This window comes from Neoarius graeffei, chromosome 4 (assembly GCF_027579695.1).
Source record: "Neoarius graeffei isolate fNeoGra1 chromosome 4, fNeoGra1.pri, whole genome shotgun sequence".
NCBI lineage: Eukaryota > Metazoa > Chordata > Actinopteri > Siluriformes > Ariidae > Neoarius > Neoarius graeffei.
Genome location: NC_083572.1, coordinates 23,624,745 through 23,646,427, shown reverse-complemented (window position 1 = coordinate 23,646,427; position 21,683 = coordinate 23,624,745). Strand labels below are relative to the sequence as shown.

General features: G+C 44.0%; 1 protein-coding gene across 7 annotated transcripts in view; it reads right to left on the bottom strand.

Moving 5' to 3' along the window:
• Positions 1-20,910, bottom strand: part of slc19a1 (solute carrier family 19 member 1) — a 48,388-nt gene extending 27,478 nt beyond the window's left edge. For 3 of the 7 annotated variants that reach the window (XM_060919052.1, XM_060919059.1, XM_060919058.1), the window contains exon 1: positions 20,471-20,755. Coding sequence is in view for 1 of the 7 variants with exons in the window: in XM_060919059.1 (XP_060775042.1) it covers positions 20,471-20,491 (21 nt within the window). In the remaining 6 variants the exon portion in view is untranslated. The other 4 variants (XM_060919054.1, XM_060919056.1, XM_060919057.1 and 1 more) reach the window with 4 other exon arrangements.
• Positions 20,911-21,683: the final 773 nt, after the last annotated feature.

Sequence of the window (21,683 nt, the reverse complement as noted above, 5' to 3'; positions counted from 1 at the left end):
GTTATACTGACGTGCAAATATTTTGTCTTAATACCAGCTATCTTAAGAACAGGCTGTACATCAGAAATGTCTGAACATTCTGCTTATTATTGCATACCATTGCGATAACGTGTCCTGCTCTGCTGTAGATAACTTGACCCACTTACTCGTACGCAGCCTTCATCCACACACACACACCCACAGACACACATAAAATCTCCTGTTTTCTCTTTGTTTTCTGGGGAATTGTGAATAAAGACTGTGAAACTATGGGTTTCCTGTCTTGTTTCGCGAGTCGCCCCAGAGCTCTGGGTGACACGACAGGACCGATCTGCGAGAGGGTGATCGCTCCGGTTGGCGCAAGAGGAAGGGACGGTGAATCTCTGACCTAACAGTTTTGGGGGCTCGTCCGGGATACTCCTGATCAGGTAAGAAATCTCTTATTTTAAGGGACTTCTGCCTGGTTGGTAGTATCCGAAAACCCATTTATCACCGTGAGAGTTGCCACGGGTCCGTGCGAGTTACCACGGAATAATTAGTGCTCGAGATGGTCCTTTCGTGTCACTGGGGGGGGGGAAATTGTGTTAAGGCACCCAGACCGGACCCCGAGGAAACCCCATGGGATTGGATGCAGCTCCCAGCGCGCCTGCATCTCTTGAGACAGGTGCTAAACCTGAGAAACCCAAGGCAGGTAAAAAACCCTCTGTAAGCTCAAATATGCCGGTACTAAAAAACGAGACTGACGACTCTGATGAGGATGACGATGATGTGGGACCAGATAGAGGTTCCCTTCCACCGCCACCTCCCCCTGTGAATGCCGCTTGTGTATGGGTTCAGAAGGGTAGAGGGCTGAAAATCACTCCGCCTTCTGCATCAGACCTGAAAGATATTAAAATATTGCCTCCGTTAAACAAACCACTCAACTTCGTAGACATGCTCGTAAAAATGTCACGACACTGCCAGCTGGTAGGAGCAGATTACCGTTTTATCCTTCATGCCGTCCTAGGCAACAGTTATGATGAAGCTGCATTGATGGTTACAGTGCCATGTCTCTGCAGCGCCATGCAGTAAGTAGTTTATGCTACTTACTCTTACAGTAGAAGAGTAAGTATGGTTTAGGCAATGTTTTAATTCAGCAAGAAACAGAGCTAACAAACGTTTACTTGAAGAACGTTGAAAAAATTTGTCTTTTCAGTGGTGTTTATAAATCGGAGACTTGGGTTTATCTTTATTTAACCATTAAGAAAAACGTCATAAATTATCATGAAATCACAATTTATTATGATCCATTGGCTTGTATAAGTATTCATTGTCCTTGAACCTTTCCGCATTTTGTTGCACTGCAACCTGGAACTGAAATGTAATTGACATGGAACTACACAAAATATGATTCAATATTCATGTGCATCCTGTTTATGTTAAACAGTACCCTCTTTCTGAAGCTAAGGCTCAGGGAATTGATGGCATCCTACAGTCTCTCCTCGCGCAAGGCGTGGTGAGACTGTGTACCAGCTCGTACAATACACCTGTCAATCCAGTACCTAAACCTGATGGTACCTGGCGTTTTACGCAGAATTTACGTAAGATTAATGAACTGATTGTCCCTGTTGCACCCATTGTACCTGACGTTTCCTCTGTAATGTCACAGGTTCCTGCTCATCATTGCTGTTTTTCCGTTATTGATCTCTGTTCTGCCTTTTTCAGTGTTCCTGTTGAAGAGCAGACACAGCCTTTGTTTGCCTTCACGCACAGGGGGAGACAGTATACTTGGACACGTTTGCCTCAAGGTTTCATTGACTCTCCTGCTGTTTTCTCAGCCGTAGTTCAGGACGCACTCCGTGACCTCTCCCTCCCCCAGGGCTCTGTGGTCCTGCAGTACGCAGACGATCTTCTGGTATCTGCTGAATCACCAGAAATCTGCCAAGACGCCTCCTTACGCCTGTTCCATCATCTGGTGCACAAGGGCTTTAAGGTTTCCAGGACCAAGCTGCAATATTGCATGGACATTGTTAAGTACTTGGGGTTTGAACTTTCACAAGGATGTCGTAAACTGTCATCTGACCGGGTGCGGGTGATTCTAGACACAAAGCGCCCTGCAACTAAACATGCACTGATGGCTTTCCTGGGTCTTATCAATTACTGTAGACAATGGATCCCTGACTGCTCTTTATATGACAAGATTCTCCGTTCTGCAATCTCTCATCATGATCCACTGCAGCACCCTTTGACCTGGACTGCCGCTATGGTGGACGCTTACCACTCCCTCAAAAGCGCCCTTTGTTCAGCCCCGGCCCTGGGTCTACCCGACTACTCCAAGCCCTTCCACCTCTATGCCTGTGAATATTATGGCACAGCCTCTGCGGTGTTGGCCCAGGAGCATTGGGGAGGGGGGGAGGAGATGCGTCTTTGTGCGTTTTTAATCTAAAACACATGACACTGTTGCTCAAGGCTTACCTGCGTGTCTAAGGGCTGTCGCCGCATGTGCTCTGATTGTTTTAGACGCGGAGAAATTCGTTTTGTCTCACCCACTGATCTTGCACTCGTCACATCAAGTTAAACAGGTGTTGCAAAATTTACAGACCCAACATACGACTGCGCAGCACCACTCCGGATACGAAACCATTCTCTGTTCTACTAACAATCTCGAAATTCGTGCCACATCCTCTTTCGATACTGTAGGTCACGCTCTCGCACACCTCCTTCATTCTCAGGATGACACTCTGGATGACATTGATCATGATTGTCTGTCTGAAATCGTACATACTACAAATTCTCTAAATGGGTAGAAGCCTTTCCCTGTTCGAGAAAACACGAAGGTAGTTACTTGTATTCTGGCAAAAGAAATAATACCTCGTTATGGGGTTCCAGACGCCATGGACTCAAAAGGTACCCCTTTTACCTCAAAAGTCACACAAAACCTTTGTAAGTATCTCTCACTAAACTGGCATTTTCACATTCCGTACCACCCTCAATCCTCCGGTATCGTAGAACGTACTAATCAAACATTGAAAGACAAACTAACTAAGGCCATGCAGGCCACAGGTTCGAATAATTGGGTAGACTTATTGCCAGCCACTCTGGCTGAAATTCATATGACACCAAGACCTAGCCTAGGAGGATACTCCCCCTACGAAATTATTTTTGGAAGACCTTTCCCTCTCCCCTGGAAGAAGGGAACGCCGTCTCTGGGTACCTCTGATTTGAAAAGACGTATGGACGAGTATTCTGCAGCCCTTAGCTATAGATAAGTTCCATAAAATTTGTATCAAGGTCAATAGTACAATATTGTCTCCACCAGCAGCACCCACACACCCCTTTCACGTGGGAGACAAGGTGCTGGTGCAACTTTTTAAACGATTTGGGCAATTGGGAGAACCTAGATATAGTGGGCCTGCAGAAATAGTCGCCATTACTTGTACTGCTGTTCTAACTGACCTTTTTCCACAGTGGATCCATGCCATGCGATTGAAGAAGGCTCCATAAAAGCCGTGTCAGAATGATATGTTTGCCACTAACGTTTTCTCCGTGTCCCTCTCTAGTCTCTCTCACCTACCTAAACCCTGTACAGGGACTAAGCAGGAGTTGAGGATCTTCAAATCACTTCCTGCAAGAGGCCGTGAATAGAGAGGGGAAGGGATCTCGCGCCCCCGTCTGAGACCAATCACCCTCACTACAACCATGAAAATCCTCATCACAAGCTTCGTGGCCACTCTACTGCTGCTCGGAGCAGGGTTACCCGCTTGAGCTGGACCTCGAGACAACATCTTTTGGCAATTCGCTAACTGGATTGCACGAGCGCACACGAATGAAAGTTATGTCTGCCATCTCTAACCTGTTTGGGAAATTGACCGCGACTTTGTGTGTGTACCAGTTATTGTGATCTTCCTCCTGCTCTGTTTTTTCAGACCTTGCATTATTAGATGCTTGGAAGAGAGAACGCATAATATGATAACTGCTTTTACCTATACCCCCTTGCGTAGGGAAAATCCCAATGTATATTATCCTGCTGTTACACAGAATACTGGGGTGTGATACTAGTTGTAATCTAGTATCAAAGAGGGGAATTGTAAGGATTTATTCTTGATCTCAGTTTAACCAAGAAGGTATTAACTTATTTGTAACCTTTTGTTCTTATATGTTACACTGACATGTGCAAATATTTTGTCTTAATACCAGCTATCTTAAGAACAGGCTGTACATCAGAAACGTCTGAACATTCTGCTTATTATTGCATACCATTGCGATAACGTGTCCTGCTCTGCTGTAGATAACTTGACCCACTTACTCGCACGCAGCCTTCATCCACACACACAGACACATAAAATCTCCTGTTTTCTCTTCGTTTTCTGGGGAATTGTGAATAAAGACTGTGAAACTATGGGGTTCCTGTCGTTTTGCGATTCGCCCCAGAGGTCTGGGTAACACGAAGGGATCGATCTGCGAGAGGGTGATCGCCCCGGTTGGAGCAAAAGGAAGGGACAGTGAATCTCTGACCTAACATATATATTCTTGAAGCTTATTTAGCATAAGGTACCTCATGCTTACGGACACTACAGGAGGTACATAACCAAAATTTTGTGTCAAACAGCTTGAATTCTTAATGTTTATACTGAAGCATAAAGAATGGAATGTAACCAAAATAGCAAAAATGATCTCTGCTTGAGAAAAATTTGCGAACAAAATATATTGAGTATGATTAATAACTGCTAAATCCTGAAGTCAATAGAACTTTTAACGCAACTTTTGATATAAACATAATTGACTGCTTTAAAGCAATCTAACATACACTGTATACACCATTATAAAATAGCGTAGAAGTTCTTTACATTTTGTTAACTTGTAACATTTTTCCTGAACAGTATAAACACTGGTGCCGGTTACAGACACAAGTTTTACATTTTGCACTTTCATCTTCTGAACTCATTTATTTCCTGGCTTTCGATGCCATAATCTTTTCTTTCATTCTTGAATTCTTTGTCAGTCTTTTTAAAGTTCATTGTACTTTGTGGTATTTTCTGTGAATTTGCTTCTTTTTCTTGTCAGCATCATGTGAATGATTACTGCTTTGGAGTGATGATTTTCTTCTCTCCTCTGCAAATGTAGTCAAAAGTTTCAGTGCAGAAGTACATCTTTATGTACTTCAAGTACCAGACAGTAGGGATGGCGAAAACTTAAAAAAAAAAAAAAAACCTTGACTGACCACCGAGCCTCATTAGCCGGTTAAAGTCGGTTAACCGGCGCGCCTTCTGGCGGATGCCGCCTTTTTCACAGCTGAATTGTGCAGATCTGATTTTTTTTTTTTTTTGGGGGGGGGGGGGCCATTGGAGTGTCTGAATAATTTCATCAGAGTAAATTCTGTATTAAAATTACTAAATGAGCAAATGCCGTTACAGTTCATGAAACAGGAAGTATGAGAAGAAAACAGTAAATCAGATTTACTGTTTTCTTCTCATACTTCCTGTTTCATGGACTGTAACGGCATTTGCTCATTTAGAAATTTTAATACAGAATTTACTCTGATGAAATTATTCAGACACTCCAATGCCCCCCCCTAAAAAATAAATAAATAAATAAATAAATAAATCGGATCTGCACGATTCAGCCGTGAAAAAGTCGGCATCTGCACCTTTAGTTTGTGTGGAGAGATATGATCTGCAATAACATGCATTGTTGGCTACAGACCGAAACATACTTTCAGAATGCACTGGCCAAGGCAGGACTAAACTCGATGTGCCTTCTAATTAAAAAAAAAAAACAAAAAAAAACCACAGAATAGTAATTTGTAAGCTAAAAAGCCTGTCTCTATACTTTTCTTTCACCGAGTGGCAGCTGTGTTCAACTGGGGCGGGACATAACTGAATGGGCGTTTCTGATTTGTCAGCTGTCATCCTTACACCGCATGGCATGCCCCAAGCATTTACAACACAGAATTCCAGGTTCTCCGCTCCAAAATTGGCAGCTTCAAAACGGTTGATTTTTTTTTTAACCGACAACCAAAAAAAAAAATTAACCGGTTGACGTTGATTCGGTCAACCACCGGTCAAACGGTCATCGGTTAACATCCCTAGTCGCTACACTGATTTTGAGAGACATACACCAAAGGACACTGCGGACGGAGTTATGTTTTGGCACAACTAAGATGCAGGTATTGGATCCCACAAGCCAATTCTACCATCCGAAAGATAATCAATAAGTGCACAGTGTGCCGCAGGACTAATGGAAAGGTCGGAGAGCAAAAGATGGCGAACCTACCTGAGGACCGCCTTATGCCTGACAAACCACCTCTTACGAACACAGGTGTTGATTACTTTGGGCCATTTGATGTCAAGCGGGGCCGGAGTACAGTCAAGAGATACGGCGTGTTCACCTGCCTCACCCTCAGAGCTATGCATATTGAAGTTGCAGACAGCCTCGATACAGACTCCTGTATTAATGCTATTCGACGTTTTGTAAGCAGAAGGGGTCAAGTCACCATCATGCGCTCTGACAACGGCACAAGCTTTGTGAGCGCTGAAAGGGAGATGAGAGAAGCCATACAGCACCTGGATAATGATAAGATTGAAAGAGCTTTGCAACCAAAAGGAATAAAGTGGATATTTAACAGCCCAGCAGCTTCCCACCAGAGCGGGATCTGGGAAAGACATTCACACAGTGCGAAGAATCCTCAATTCCCTGTTGAAAGAACAAGCTGTGAATGATGATTGTCTTCAGGCAATAACGTGTGAGGTGGAGAGTATCATCAACGGCAGGCCGCTCACAAGTATCTCTCAGATGATGTGAATGACCATGAGCCTCTAACACCTAATCACTTATTGCTGCTGAAGCGTGGCACCCAGCGTGCCACCAGGCATCTTCAGCAAAGATGACACATACACAAGAAAGCGATGGAAGCAAGTCCAATGTTTTGCAGATTTATTCTAGACTAGATGGACGCATGAGTATCTTCCTCTCCTCCAAAAACGCCAGAAATGGTCAAGACCAAGGAGAAACTTTATTACTGGAGATGTGTTACTAGTGGACAACTCTTCTCCTTGCAATTCCTGGGTCATGGGAAGAGCAGTTGAAACATTACCGGATTCCAGCAGAATGGTGCGAAGAGTGAAGATAAAAACCAAGACCAACATCTTGGAAAGACCCGTCAACAAACTGTGCTTGTTGGAAGAAGCAGCGTCAGGAGAGACGATTGAGTGAGATGATGTGAAAAAAGGAAGAATCGTAAGAAGCCAGTTTAAGTTGGACTGTTCAGAGATATTGAAAGTAATTTGAATGTTTAAGTTTGTAATTGCTTAGTCTTCCTGCCTAACCAATTAGGGGCCGGGTAAGGTAAGGGCCAGTCAAGCAATAATAATTTAAATTAAAAACGAATGATGATAATTTCACTTTTACTTATACAGGGTTAGAGTATGTTAGTTAAAAATACACAATTAGTAACATGTAAAAGGTTAAAAAAAAAAAGTTTCTATGCTCTAAATCCTATGATGTGATGTATATACTGTATAGTGGTAACTATGGTAACTGACTGTATACCTTAAGTTTTGAGTCAGAACATGGTGGAAGCAACAGTCTTTTGACCATGTGTCAGACCTTGTGATTTACCTTGTTTTTAAGTAAAGCATTTTAAAAGACAAAGGAAGTTGTCATGTCTCAACGCTCGCGTGGAAAAAGAGTGTTTTTTCAACTGACTCAGTGGTACAGTAAACAAAGAAGAGCTAACGGAGTGCCATTACAGTTGTAAGCATTTTTACAAAGTAAACAGCAGATCTTGTGTAATTTTTTACATACATTTAAAATAATAAAAAGCAAACAAGTATAATTTTGGTTACGACACTACAAAAAAAAAATATGAATTGAGTCATGGTTTTATACATCTGCAGCATCACTGATCCTTGCAACATTGTTGGTTTCCATTGCTTAGGGCTTTTGGCAGGATTTTATGATAGCATTTCACCAGTCAAGAACTGTTTTCATACAGATTATTCATCAGAACTGAGCTGTGTACTTTCCTCAGAAATGAGACCCTTTGGATGATGCAACATGACATCGTAAACATTGCTGCATCAACCAAAAGCTTTGTATTTTCCAACAGTGGACAAATGATCCAATATTGCTGTGGCAGCAGGGGCGTGGCCTAGCGTTGAACAGGGGAGGGAAGGTGAGTGGGAAAGTCAATGCACCTCATCATTCTCATTATCTCTAGCCACTTTATCCTGTCCTACAGGGTCGCAGGCAAGCTGGAGCCTATCCCAGCTGACTACGGGCGAAAGGCGGGGTACACCCTGGACAAGTCGCCAGGTCATCACAGGGCTGACACAGACAACCATTCATACTCACATTCACACCTACGGTCAATTTAGAGTCACCAGTTAACCTAACCTGCATATCTTTGGACTGTGGGGGAAAACGGAGCACCCGGAGGAAACCCACGCGGACACGGGGAGAACATGCAAACTCCGCACAGAAAGGCCCTCGCCAGCCATGGGGCTCGAACCCGGACCTTCTTGCTGTGAGGCGACAGTGCTAACCACTACACCACCGTGCCGCCCGTCAATGCACCTGTGCCTAATTAATGTTGTGTTTGTGTGTTGCAGTGACAGAGAGCAAAAAGGAGCTCTCCCAACTAGGGATGGCGAAAACTAAAAAAAAAATCTTGACCGACCACCGAGCCTCATTAGCCGGTTAACCTATGAGTTTAAACAGGGATGCAAACGGCGCGCCTTTTTCACGGCTCGTGCAGATCCGATTTTTTTTTTGGGGGGGGGGGGGGGGGGGCACGTTGGAGCGTCTGAATAATTTCATCAGAGTAAATTCTGTATTAAAATTATTACATAAGCAAATGCCGTCACAGTCCATGAAAAAGTCGTGAAAAAGTCGGCATCTGCGCCTTTAGTTTGTGTGGAGAGATATGATCTGCAATAACATGCATTGTTGGCTACAGACCAAAACATACTTTCAGAATGCACTGGCCAAGGCAGGGCTAAACTCGATGTGCCTTCTAATAATAATTAAAAAAAAAACCAGAATAGTAATTTGTAAGCTAAAAAGCCTGTCTCTACACTTTTTTTCTTTCGCCGAGCGGCAGCTGTATTCAACTGGGGCGGGACGTGACTGAATGGGTGTTTCTGATTTGCCAGCTGTCGTCCTTACACCGCATGGCATGCCCCAAGCGTTTACAACACAGAATTCCAGGTTCTCCGCTCCAAAATCGGCAGCTTCAAAACGATTGATTTTTTTTTTTCACCGACAACCAAAAAAAATTAACCAGTTGACGTTGATTCGGTCAACCACCGGTCATCGGTTAACATCCCTACTCCCAACCAGAACACGTGAGTGCATGTGTGAAGCTGAAAAGCTACAGAAACAAATAAAATAGTGTGTGTGTGTGTGTGTGTGTGTGTGTGTGTGTGTGTGTGTGTGTGTGAGAGAGAGAGAGAGAGAGAGAGAGAGAGAGAGAGAGAGAGAGAGAGAGAATGTGAACATCAACTCCCACCTGCCGTGCTTCTATACTCCATGTACTTCTTTCCTCACCACGACAGACCCTCCTTATGCCACCCTCACAAAGATGGGCCCGCAGAACAATCAGGAAGCTTACCTTACTCTTTGAGCAAGTGGCCAAAAGGTGGGGGTGGCTGCTCGAGCAGCATGCAGCACACGCCTCCTCCTGCTTCTGACTGGCGAGGCACAGCTCGCAGTGCTGCAGCTCCCTGCTGACAGCCAGCTCAGGTACGCAGAAGTGAAGAAAGTGATCCTGCAGCGTTGGCTGCTCCCCGGAACACCACCACCAGCGCTTCCAGACGCTGATGTTGGAGGAGGTCGGCCGGCAACTCCAGGACACCTGCCAGCGGTGGCTGAGGGCAAAAAACCACAACGGGATCATTGATCTGGTGGCACTGAAACAGTTCATCTCGTGACTTCGGGAAGGAACGGCAGAATGGGTCCAGTGTCCTTGCCCGGCCTCACCAGAATGAGCCCAGTGTCCTTGCCCGGCCTCACCAGAATGAGCCATCAAATTGACAGAGGACCATTTGGAGGTGGTTCCGACGGCAGGCGGATGAGGCGCCTCTCATATTCTCTCTCTCTCTCCCTCCCCCCACCCGCAGAGGTGGGTGGCCAGCCGGCTCCTCCCCAGATGGCCCGTTTCCCCCGTGGTGCCCTCACAACTCCCTCTTCCGTGCCTGTGTCTTCTCCCCCTCAGGTGAGTGACACCCAAAACGCCAGTGCAGAGGGAAAGCCTGTGCCAGTGTGCTGGCACGGCAGGGAGCCGGAGCATCTCCCGAGTCAGGGCTCCGCAACAGAGGTGGGAGCTGTAATCCGCATCTCCGATGCACCAGAGACCACCCCTGATCAGGCCGGAACATATTGGATACCGGTAAGCGTTCAAGGGGATACATACCACATGTTGGTGGATTCCAGTTGCAATCAGACCTTGATCCACCAAAGCCTGGTGCAAGGTGAGGCATTGGGGAGAGCACAAGTGGTGAAGGTGTTGTGTGTGCACTGGGATGTTCACAATTATCCTCTAGTGTCTGTCCATATTCTATTTCGGGGCCAAAAGCATAGAGTTAAGGTGGCAGTTAATCCTCGTCTCACCCACTCACTCAGTGCGTTTACATGCACATAGAGAGAATCGAATTTCTGCCGTTGCTCGACTGAAATCGAAGTTCAAAATGACAGGTATATAAGGTATTAGGCAGAGACCCGTCCACCCGTAAATTTGACGGGCAATTGCCGATTTCAACGGGCAAGTATACACACAGACGGATACTGAAACGGACGATAATGCCGAAAATTTTCGCACATGAATACTCCCACGTCATCCGATAAAACCAGTTATGTTCCGCCCACACACGGACTGGCCATCGGGAGTAGCGGGAGTTTTCCCGGTGGGCCGGTGGTTCAGTGTGGGCCGGCGGAGAAAAAAAAAAAAAAAAAAAAACAGTTGCGCGCTGGCCTTTAATATGATAAGCAATGTTAACAGTTTCTTTAACAAACTGTTAACATTGCTTATTACAGTTGCGCGCTGGCCTTTAATATGATAAGCAATGTTAACAGTTTGTTAAAGAAACTGTTAACATTGCTTATCATATTAAAGGCCAGCGCGCAACTGTTTTTTTTTTTTTTTTTTCTCCGCCGGCCCACACTGAACCACCGGCCCACCGGGAAAACTCCCGCTACTCCCGATGGCCAGTCCGTGTGTGGTTCCGCCATCATTTACAAATCGTAAGAAACACAGTTTAATACGAAAAATACTGAAAACTTGAAATGAAAAATCAGAATATTTCATCGCTTCCGCCATTTTGGCCCGCACTGAATCTTGTAACATGCGGACTGAATAAATCGCGAATTCTGATTGGTCGAAAATTGCCAAACACCCTGCGTTGTAGTTTCCTCTTTCTTGGCGGGAGAACCGCATTTTTTTTTTTGCTGACTCACTCTTCTGGATCAAGATGAATCCCAACAAACGCCCCAAATTGAATGTGACAAAAACTGATTCGTTTTTCCACAAAAAGACAGAAAAGGTATGTGTGATACATTGATTAACAAGGGGGTTTCATTGGGGTATGGTAAAATAGAATACTGTTGGTTTTTTTTTTTTTTATTAAATACTGTAACTAGATCAAAAGATTATATACAATTCATTGTTGTTTATTTTCTTTTCACTTTTGTTACCAAATCAGACACCATACATACATCTGATACATTCAGGAGTGAAACTGAAAAAAATACAAAGTAAAAATATGCAATATTTCTGATCAAAAATTACACGCCATTTCACCCTGAAAATGTCCTAGAATGCAGGAAATGAAGTCTAAATTTCAAAAATTTTCTGGGGGGGCATGCCCCCAGACCCCCCTAGAGGGACTTCGCGCCTGCGGCGCTCGTCTTCGCACCTGCGGCGCTTATCAGGATTATATAAAATATTATTTTTGACTGGTAAATTTCTTTTTCTGCCTAATACCCTACAGGTATACACCTTAATTCGGCTGAAATTGAACCGAACTTGATTTCTCGGAATCGAGCTACACGACCTAGATTATGCGATTTCTGCCGAGCTACTTAGTGCATGTATACCCTATCGAGCTAGTAGTCGAGCTACTTACTGCCCCTTCCGGAAGTGACGAGTGACGAGACCACAAGCGGGAAACACAACAGCCTCGGTCGGCATGACAACGAATCATGACAACGGCATGAATCTTTTCTTTTTGTGGCATTGTTTGCACTGTTAAAATTTAGCTCACTTACTGTATCACCAAATACATCTGTACAGCTGTTGCATAGCTGTGAATTGTGTACATAAACAAGTCATTGTATTTGTGTGCGCATGTCCAACATCTGAAGAATGTCAATAAAAACAAAACAATTGCACTTTGTGTGTTTATTAAGACACAAGTTAAATTGTAAGCAAAAAAAATATTTTTTTGTAAGCAAAAAAATGGACTTTAGAAAAATATACAATTGTGCAAAATAAGTTGTCTTACGAAACAGTGGTCTGCGCAGGACAGTTTGTAGCCATACAGTCTGTTAGAGCAAACCTAACAGCTTGAACACGGAACTGCCAGTGTTGCCAGATTTTAAGTGCATTTTGGCGGATTTGAACATGTTTTGGGCTGGAAAACGTCAGCAGTATCTGGCAACACTATAGCTCTTCTTCATGACGACAACCGGAAGTGTACCAACACGATGGGGCATGTAGCGCCACCTGTGGCTCGGGTGCACAATGCATCTCACACAATAGCTCGATTTCACAGTTGCATGTAGGATTGGATTTCTCTGGCACCCCTGCTGGGACCCTTTGCTTGATTACCGACAGTAGCTCGATTTGGATGTGCATGTAAACGTACTGACTGATTTTGGGGACTGATTGGCCAGGGTTTCAAACTTCATTGCACATAAGAACACCTTAAGGCCGTCCTAGAGTTGCTGAGGCGGGCGGGTCTCACAGCCAACCTGAAAGTGTGCAATTGGGTGGGTGGAAGTACAGTATCTGGGGTTCCACTTGAGTCGTGGGCAGGTGCATCCCCAAATTGACAAGACGGTTGTGGCCTGTCCAAGGCCTAAGACCAAAAAGGGGGCAAGACAGTTCCTGGGGTTGGCTGGCTACTATGGTAGGTTCATACCTAATTATTCGGACTTCACCAGCCCGCTGACTGAGCTCACTAAAAAGGGAGCACCAGATCCAGTCCAGTGGACAGAGCAGTGCCAACAGGCTTTCACCAGGGTAAAGACTGCACTGTGTGGAGGGCCACTCTTACACTCCCCTGACTTCTCGCTCCCCTTTATTTTGCAGATGGTTGCATCGGACAGAGGGCTGGGGCCATTTTGTCCCAGGAGGTGGAGGGCGAGGAACGCCCCTGCTGTACATCAACCACTCTCGATGCGCGAGTGTAAGTACAGCATCATCGAGAAAGAGTGCTTGCCCATCAAGTGGGTGGTCCTCACCCTCCGGTACTACCTGCTGGGGCGCCCTTTCACCGTCTGTTCGGACCATGCGCCCCTCCAGTGGGTCCACCGCATGAAAGATACCAATATGCGGCTCACCCATTGGTATTTAACCCTCCAGCCATTAAACTTCAAGGTGATCCACAGGCCAGGGGCGCAGATGGTAGTGGTGGACTTGGTGTCCGCTGCAGGCCAGACAGCTCCCCGGCCTGAGTCAGGCGGTGGGGGTATGTGGTAGCGGGGGCGTGGTCTAGCATCAGTTTGTGAATGGAGGGTGGGGCCAGGAAAGGTGAGTGGCAAAGTCAATGCACCTGTGCCTAATTAACGTTGTGTGTTTGTGTTGCAGTGACAGAATAGAAAAAGAGGGAGAGAGCAAAGAGAAAGGAGCTCTCTCAACCAGAACACGTGTGTTGCGTGTGTGACTGGGAGAGTGTGTGTGTGAGCCTGAAACGCTACGGAAACAAATAAAATAAAAGTATGTGCACGAACATCAACTCCCGCCTGCCGTGCTCCTGTACTCCATCCACATCAAGGAACTGTTACAATTGCACAATGAAAGATAACCCTTTTTTGATCAAGAAATCAAAATAAGGAAATTTTCATACTGAAATTTGACAGCAATTTTTGTAGTGTCCATAACCTTTCCAAGCTCAAAAAAATGCAACTTTAAATGAACTTATATTAAAAATACTTTGGCTTTCTTGCGTAACTAATAATGAATGAATTAATGAACCCTTTATTGTCACAAGTACCAGCGAAATTGGCCATCAACCTGTCCGTACATATGTGGCAGATCACAGAATCCAGGGACACATGTCGGCCCGGGGGCATTTTGAGTTATTGACAGATTCAGAAAGGACAGTTTCTAAGCTTTCCAATGATGCCTTCCATGTGGAGATCTGACAATATTTGAAGAATGTGTGGCCTTTTGAAAGTGTATACTTCTTAAAACAGAAAAGGGAGAAAATCACCCTCAAAGTTTTCCATCTCAGCTACTCTGGGTGTAGGGCAGGCACATAATAGTGCTCATTTGCATGACATTAAGGAAAGCCCTACCCCCTACGAGCTAGCACGATACTACTTTCATGTAAACAAAGATCACCACATCAATTTTCCTTCCATGCAAAGTATGCCCAAAACAATTATGAAGTACAAAAATAAGTCCTAAAGTATACTTTAACGTTTTGTGGTTGAAAAATTACTCGCACCATAAGAAAGAAAGATAGCACGATGATGACACAACTAACACAACACTAGTTTCATGTAAAGCCTCGGTCACAACCGGCTGTATGTGCTCCTACAGCCGGTCTACATGCAAAAAACGCAAGAAACACACTGAGAGCGCGCATGAAACGCACGAGAGCGCGTGTGTGATGTGCTGATTTTCGAGCCGCAGACCGGCCGCAGAGGTTCTTTGTCATGTCAAACAAACTCTACGGGCGCTTACGTTTTTTTCAGGTTGCAAGACAAACTTACGGCCAACGCGCGTCTTTCTCCGTGAACAAAAAAAACCCGCAGCGATTTGGGAAACGCCAAAAATCACACGGCCAAAAAATCATACGTCCGGTTGTGACCTAGGCTTAACCAAACCACAACACTCTCCGTTACATGCAAAAATAACCACACAGCCTTAGATTAATAAACTTACCCCATCAGAAAGAGAAACGGCGCCTTGCACACACCAATGCCTCTGATGGAATAATGTAGTCCTAGAACGGTCCGTGTATCATCCAATCATTCAAGTATTCCATTCAATCTGGAAAACGAGGTTGCGGTTTTTTTGTTGTTGCTAGAAATGGTTATCTCCGATGTAAATATCGAGTGTCTGTTTGCTTCGCGGTGTTTGCTCCTCTGCGCTCTGTTTAGTAACTCATTCCATAGTGAAATCACATGCCTGTATGCAGTTAAGTAGCCATGCGCTCAACTCGGATCATACAGCTGATTCGCGGAAAAAAAAAAAAACCAAATGACTTAAATCATGTGAATGGCCCATATGGTAATTTACCCACACCCCCCAGCAGGCTACAGTCCTGACAAAAACGAGACAATTTGCAACAAAAAAAATGTATGCTTTTCCAACAAAACAATCTATTATCTGAAATACTGATTGCATTCTTCAAGATCTCAACTTGCACATGATGGAAAAAAAACAAAAATCACAAAATTTCGAAAAAAAAATGCTTCTTTTGCGATCATCTCAGATTCGTTTCGGCCGACATGTGTCCCTGGATTCGGTGAGGGGTCACATATACACATACATACAATTGACAGAGAGGGAATAGACAGGACAGGAAGACAGGGATGGAAAGAAAAATAAAAGTAACATGAGGAGAGGGGAGGAGAAAAAGCAACCCCCCCACTATGCTCCCATGGGGAGTACAGTATGGGAACATTAAAAAAAAACACCTCAGCACATAAGCACAAAATAAGTACACTTTTACAACATGAAAACTCGGAACTTGGGGGGGGGGGGGGGGCGATCAGGGGAGGGAGGGGCGGAGGAGGTAACCCAGCACAAGCAAGCAGCCATGTTCCTGCAGCCATGATGGTGCTGGTCGTGCACCCACTTGTCACACTGGGGGTAAATAGCAGCGACCATGTGAAGTGGGGGAAGGAATGCAAGAGAGACAGTAGACAGACAAGATGAGAGGAGCAAAGCAGGGAAAATAAGGGAGAGGGAGAGAAATACGACCACCTTCCATGAGAGCACGGAGAAGAAAACATGTTTAAAACAAAAATTATTGTTCTATGATAAATACATTAAAAGATAGAACTACCTGGTTACGGACACTACAAATCTTTGTTTCCTCAAAATTCAGAATTTGAATTCCCACAAATTTTTGTGAGAGATCTTTGCTTGCAGAAAAGTAATCATTCTGGGAGTCATAATCAAAAATGAGTCGGACAAGTTAATTTTCATTCTTAAACTGTTTTTTGCACTATTTTACAAGTATAGACCCTTTTTCTGTTTGTACACAAAGCTCGGCTGCGCGCACAGCTCGGCAAAGGAAGCATGGCGGAGTTAAACAGCCTGTCAAGTTATGCAAGGGGATTATCAACGAAAGACCGTGAAAGTTACCTTAATAAGTTGACTTTGGCAAATGGTGTTAGACTCCCGGATGCGTATTCTATCAATGAGTGGGTTGACGATGTTAGAAAGTGGCCAAATATATATACATACTTGATTGAAAAACCAATGCCGCTTTTCCACTACAAACGCGGCTGAGCCGTGCCGTGCTGAGTCGAGCTGAGCGGGGCTGTTGGAGTTGCATTTCGACTACAACCGCGCTGAACCGTGCTGGCTGGAAGTGGGTGGACACATTGGGTGGAGTTAGCGAAAGTGGGTGGACGTCACGTGATGTCGTTAAGCAGCGCAAACAGTGACATCAGTGACAGTGGCGGAACAAGTCAGAGCCGGGCCGGGGCAAATGACCGGGCCCTTTATTAAAGCTTATCATAACATCATTTTAGGCTACAAAATGTCCGCAACTGCGGTGTTTACCAATTTCAACACTACCGGGTGCAACTATGTTATTTAGTACATCAAGTCCTTCAAACGAACATGTAACTCAGAAACAAAAAACATTAGGATACTGTACATGGCTCATAATAAAACATCAATAGCCTATACTGCGCACATTATTTGAAGGGCATACGAATGAGCGCTCAGAGGTTGCAACGGTGACAGGAAGAGTCAGAAATAAAAGGAGGGCGGTGCAAACCTCACTGAATGCACTGTGTTTACCAATTTCAACACTACGGGGTGCAACTATGTTATTTTGTACATTAAGTCCTTCAAACGAACATGTAACTCAGAAACAAAAAAACATTAGGCGACATACTGTACATGGCTCATAATAAAACATCAATAGCCTACTGCGCGCATTATTTGAAGGGCATACGACGAGCCTTGCGCTCCGCGAACTCGTCCACGATGCTCTGTATGTCACTGATTCAGTGATCTTTTAAGCGGTAGTCTCACGACCCGAATAGTAAACAATAAACATGGAGGACATGGAGTCGTTAGTGTTGCTGGTCTTGGTGCTGTGGCTTGTTGTCACCAACAACGCGGACAGATACTGGCAAGAGCGTATAGATGAGGCGAGGCGCATAAGGCTTCAGAAATTCTCGTAATTCGTAATTATTATTCTTCCGGGTTTGCGGTGTTTACAGATCCCAGCGCGCTCGCGGGGCGTGTGTGGGCATGTGAGGACACTCCTCCTCACCAATCAGTGCGCAGGGGAGTGTCTGCTCACGCCCCCAACCTCACTCGGCACAGCTTGGCTCGCTTCAGCCCCACTCCAAAACGGTGCGAGTTTTAGGGGCTAAGCAGGGCTGAAACGAGCTGAGTCATGCTGGTTTTTGGTAGTCGAAACGCGAGCCGTGTCGGGCTGAAGTGAGCTGAAGCGAGCTGAAAAAGGGTAGTGGAAAAGGGCCACAAGTGTGTACACCATGGACAAATTACGAGCCTACAAATCGCTAGATGCTTACGAGTATGTCGTCTGTGGTCATGTTCAGGAAATCCAGTACCATCAAATAGACGCAGAATTGTGTGTTTTAAAGTCAGACATTCTACCAAGTCAGAGACAAGGGCACAAGACCACTATGTACCAAGCGTGGGTCATCATCAACCATCAAGAAAACTATGTCCTGACTGGGAATTGCACCTGTATGGCGAGGTAAGTAGCACTAGCCTATTAGCAGCTATTTGTTGTTGTAGAGTCTTAAATAGCAGCTAACTGTTCAGAGGTACGTTTCCCAAAACCATAGTTGCTAACCAAGCAAACTTTGTTGGTTGCAATGCAATGTCCCATTGCCTGGCCAAGTTGATAACAGGTTAGCAAAACATAGTAGTTTCTGGTTTTGGGAAACGCAGTATGTAGCTGCTCGTTATGCAAAGATGAATTATGCTTCTATGTTGTCCTTTCAATTGGCGATTACTCTCCTTTACATATCAAAAATCGTATGCCTTGCAACTTTCTCATAACCAGGGGTTGAAACTAACATGTTCATGAACACAATGACAACAGTCCAGTCCACACGTTTAAATCACCTGCAGCCACAGCTGCCGTCTGTTGCTCTGAAATGGGTGTGATCCTTTAGGAATCCTATAAAAACTTTAGTCCGCCGGTGGAATAGCGATTCGTACAACCATATTTGCAACAACCAGACATGTTGATGCTGAGAACAGTATATATCCACGTTTAAATTATTGATAAGTAGGCTAGTCTGTCCCAGAATCAATTGGGAAGCTTACTGCTTCTGTTGACAGGGGGCGTGCGCAACTGTTTGATCACATGACACTGAAAAAGGGTCTATGGACCCTTTTCACATGACATCACGACAAACGTGGCCGCCATTTTGGACATGTACTACCAGTAGTTTACCACAGCCAACATTGAGGAACGGCAGCAAAGAAAGTTTTTACTTTCAGCAAGACTTCCATCATGCCACTATATTGTTGTGCACCTGGATGTAGTAACCATCAACAAACAAGGCAAGGTTTATCATTTTATCGGATCCCAACGGAGAAGATGGATAGCGGCCATTAACAGGAAAGATTGGCAGCCCTCGGCATACCAACGCTTGTGTAGTGACCACTTTGTTGGAGGTAAGACGAATAAAATTAGCCAGAAAAGGCATTACATTGCTGTTAACATTCTGTGGCGGCGAGTGTGTAACCAAATAGGTTAAAATAACCCATTGTAACCTCTTTGTTCTTCTGTAGTAGCTATTGTTGACTAGATAATGTCAACAAGTAGCTAGTATGTTACTGTAGCAATGTTTACATTCAGTCATTTGGATGACTTAAAACCTTTCAGTCTCAAGTTTTTCCTTTACTGTATTTACTAGTTTACTGTAATTATGATCCGGCAGCTATTTACACCGGATCCAGTGTAAATAGCTGCCGGAGCCAACGTCCGAGGTTCCGGAGCACGCTCCGGCTTGCTCCCCCTCAAATTAAGCAGCGCGCTCCGGCTTGCTCCCGGAGTGCTCCGGGCGAGGTTCCGGAGCGCGCTCCGGCCGAGGTTCCCCTCAAATTAAGCAGCGCGCTCCGGCTTGCTCCAGAGCAAGCCGGAGCGCGCTGCTTAATTTGAGGGGGAGCAAGCCGGAGCGCGCTCCGGAACCTCGGACGTTGGCGTGTATGTGTATGGCGATGGGTTTTTAACGACATAGGTATACAGATCATGTGGGCCGAAGTCAGGTAAAGACGAGGGCTTCGTGTACTTCCGTACGTCAGTGAACAATCCTGGTGGAAGCAGGTAAACGTCGTTCTCTAAGCCTGCTAACCTCAATTTTTGCAAATACCTCTCCCTCTGCTCGCCCTGTAAATGCCCTACGTCGCTGGATAGTGAAGGTGTTTTCTGCATCTCGCTCCTTTTTCTTTTATGTTTTTCGTTTGTCGCCTTCCTCGCATTCAAACTGATTCGAGCCGAAGTCCACTACATGTCCAAAATGGCGGTCGCGTTTACGAAGGTCACGTGACTGAAAAGGGTCTATATAACAAAGTATATAACCCTTTGCAATTTAGAGTTTTTGGCAAAAGCACCCCTCTCTGTTATTCAGCCATAACTTTCTCTAACATCCACTTAAATAATTTAAGTACTAAAATTTAGCTAAGGAAATGCTCTAATAGGATTAATTGATTTTAGTTAAAGATGAACAGAAAATCCAATTTATTTTAGCTTGATTTTTTTTTTTAAATGAGACAGCATAATGCTTAAAAATGACCATTTTTTGGGTGACGTTTGTACTTACAACTCAAAAACGCTTTAAGATATCCACGTGAAATTTGGTGGCCATTAAAAGTAGTCAAAATCAACAGTCTTGAATACCAATAACAAATTCTAGCTGATTTAGTTAGTCTTTTACCTGCATATAACGTTAACAATAAAAAAAAATTGACGAATACCGTGTTTTGACCGACTGTAATTATTTCATTTATTAGGAGCTCTTGATATCCAACATGCCATGCATAACTACCACTGTATTTAAAAAAAAATATAAAAAAGGGATGCAAGACACAAACTAGATGCGCGTGTGTTCAACTTACCCAATTACCCCGACTTATCATTTGATGAACCAAATTATACCCTTGAAGTTGCTGCTAATCAAAAAAATCCAGACTAGTTATCCGTTAATCCAAAACTTACTAGTGAGAATGTAGTTTTTTTCCGTCGGACAGAAGACTGTACCCCTTCGTGTTTAATCAACGTTTGGACTTAACTGATACAAGTTACTAGAAATAAAACAAAATTCATACCTACATAACCGAAAACGTATAGCACAGACTCTGCATTTTCAGTACGTAATCTACACACGTGCATCCAAAACGAAGACTCACGTGATCCATCCGGATAAAATCAATGGCCGACTCATGCCCTGTGTCAGAAATCGCTCACTACTCACTATATAGGGCACTATATAGTGAGGACGGCATTTTGTAGTGCTGTCCGAAACAATAGTGAGGATTATTACACCCTATATAGTGCACTCAAAGTACCCCACAATGCATCACAAAAAGTAGTGTACAACCTATATAGCCCATCATGCATTGCGGTCGCGCTGGAAGAAGTCAAATTAAAAGTCTTAAATTGGATTTAATAATCCAGCGGCAAAGAAGAAAGTCTTCAACCTTGATTAAAAACAAACTAAAAGATACAGGTACTTTGTATTGATTAATGTGGAAAATACGCTCAGTATTTATCACAAAAATACATGGATGTCTTTATTATTTTGAAAACCCAGCCGTTTAATATGGCACGTTTAAATTGTGCAACACTAATGACATAAATACCAGCGTGACGGCCTAGGGTTGTTGTTTTTTCCTCCAAAACTTTATTTAGAACATATAGATACACACAAACAAGGCACTTCAAAGTCACATACAGTTCCTTCTTTTGATTGAGCAAAATAATAATAAACAAAATATAAAGGGCTTTCGCATATTAACTTAAGGTATCAAATAATGAAAATTTAAGGGCTTTTTTTTTATCATTAATCAGCTTTAACGACTTACTTAGCTCATTCCTCCACCTAATCAGACAGGGTTTTAAAATACCTGCATTTATGTATAAAGAATTTCCCAAGTATTAATAAAACATTAACAACAAAATCTAGATTTCTATCATCAATAAATACACAAAATTTGACCTTTTTTTTTTTTTTTTTTACTGCAACCAGCTTTGCATATCGTTCCAAAAAGGTTGTACTAAGTCACAGTTGAAAAATACATGTTCCAGATCCTCAGTTTCTTTCTCACAGAA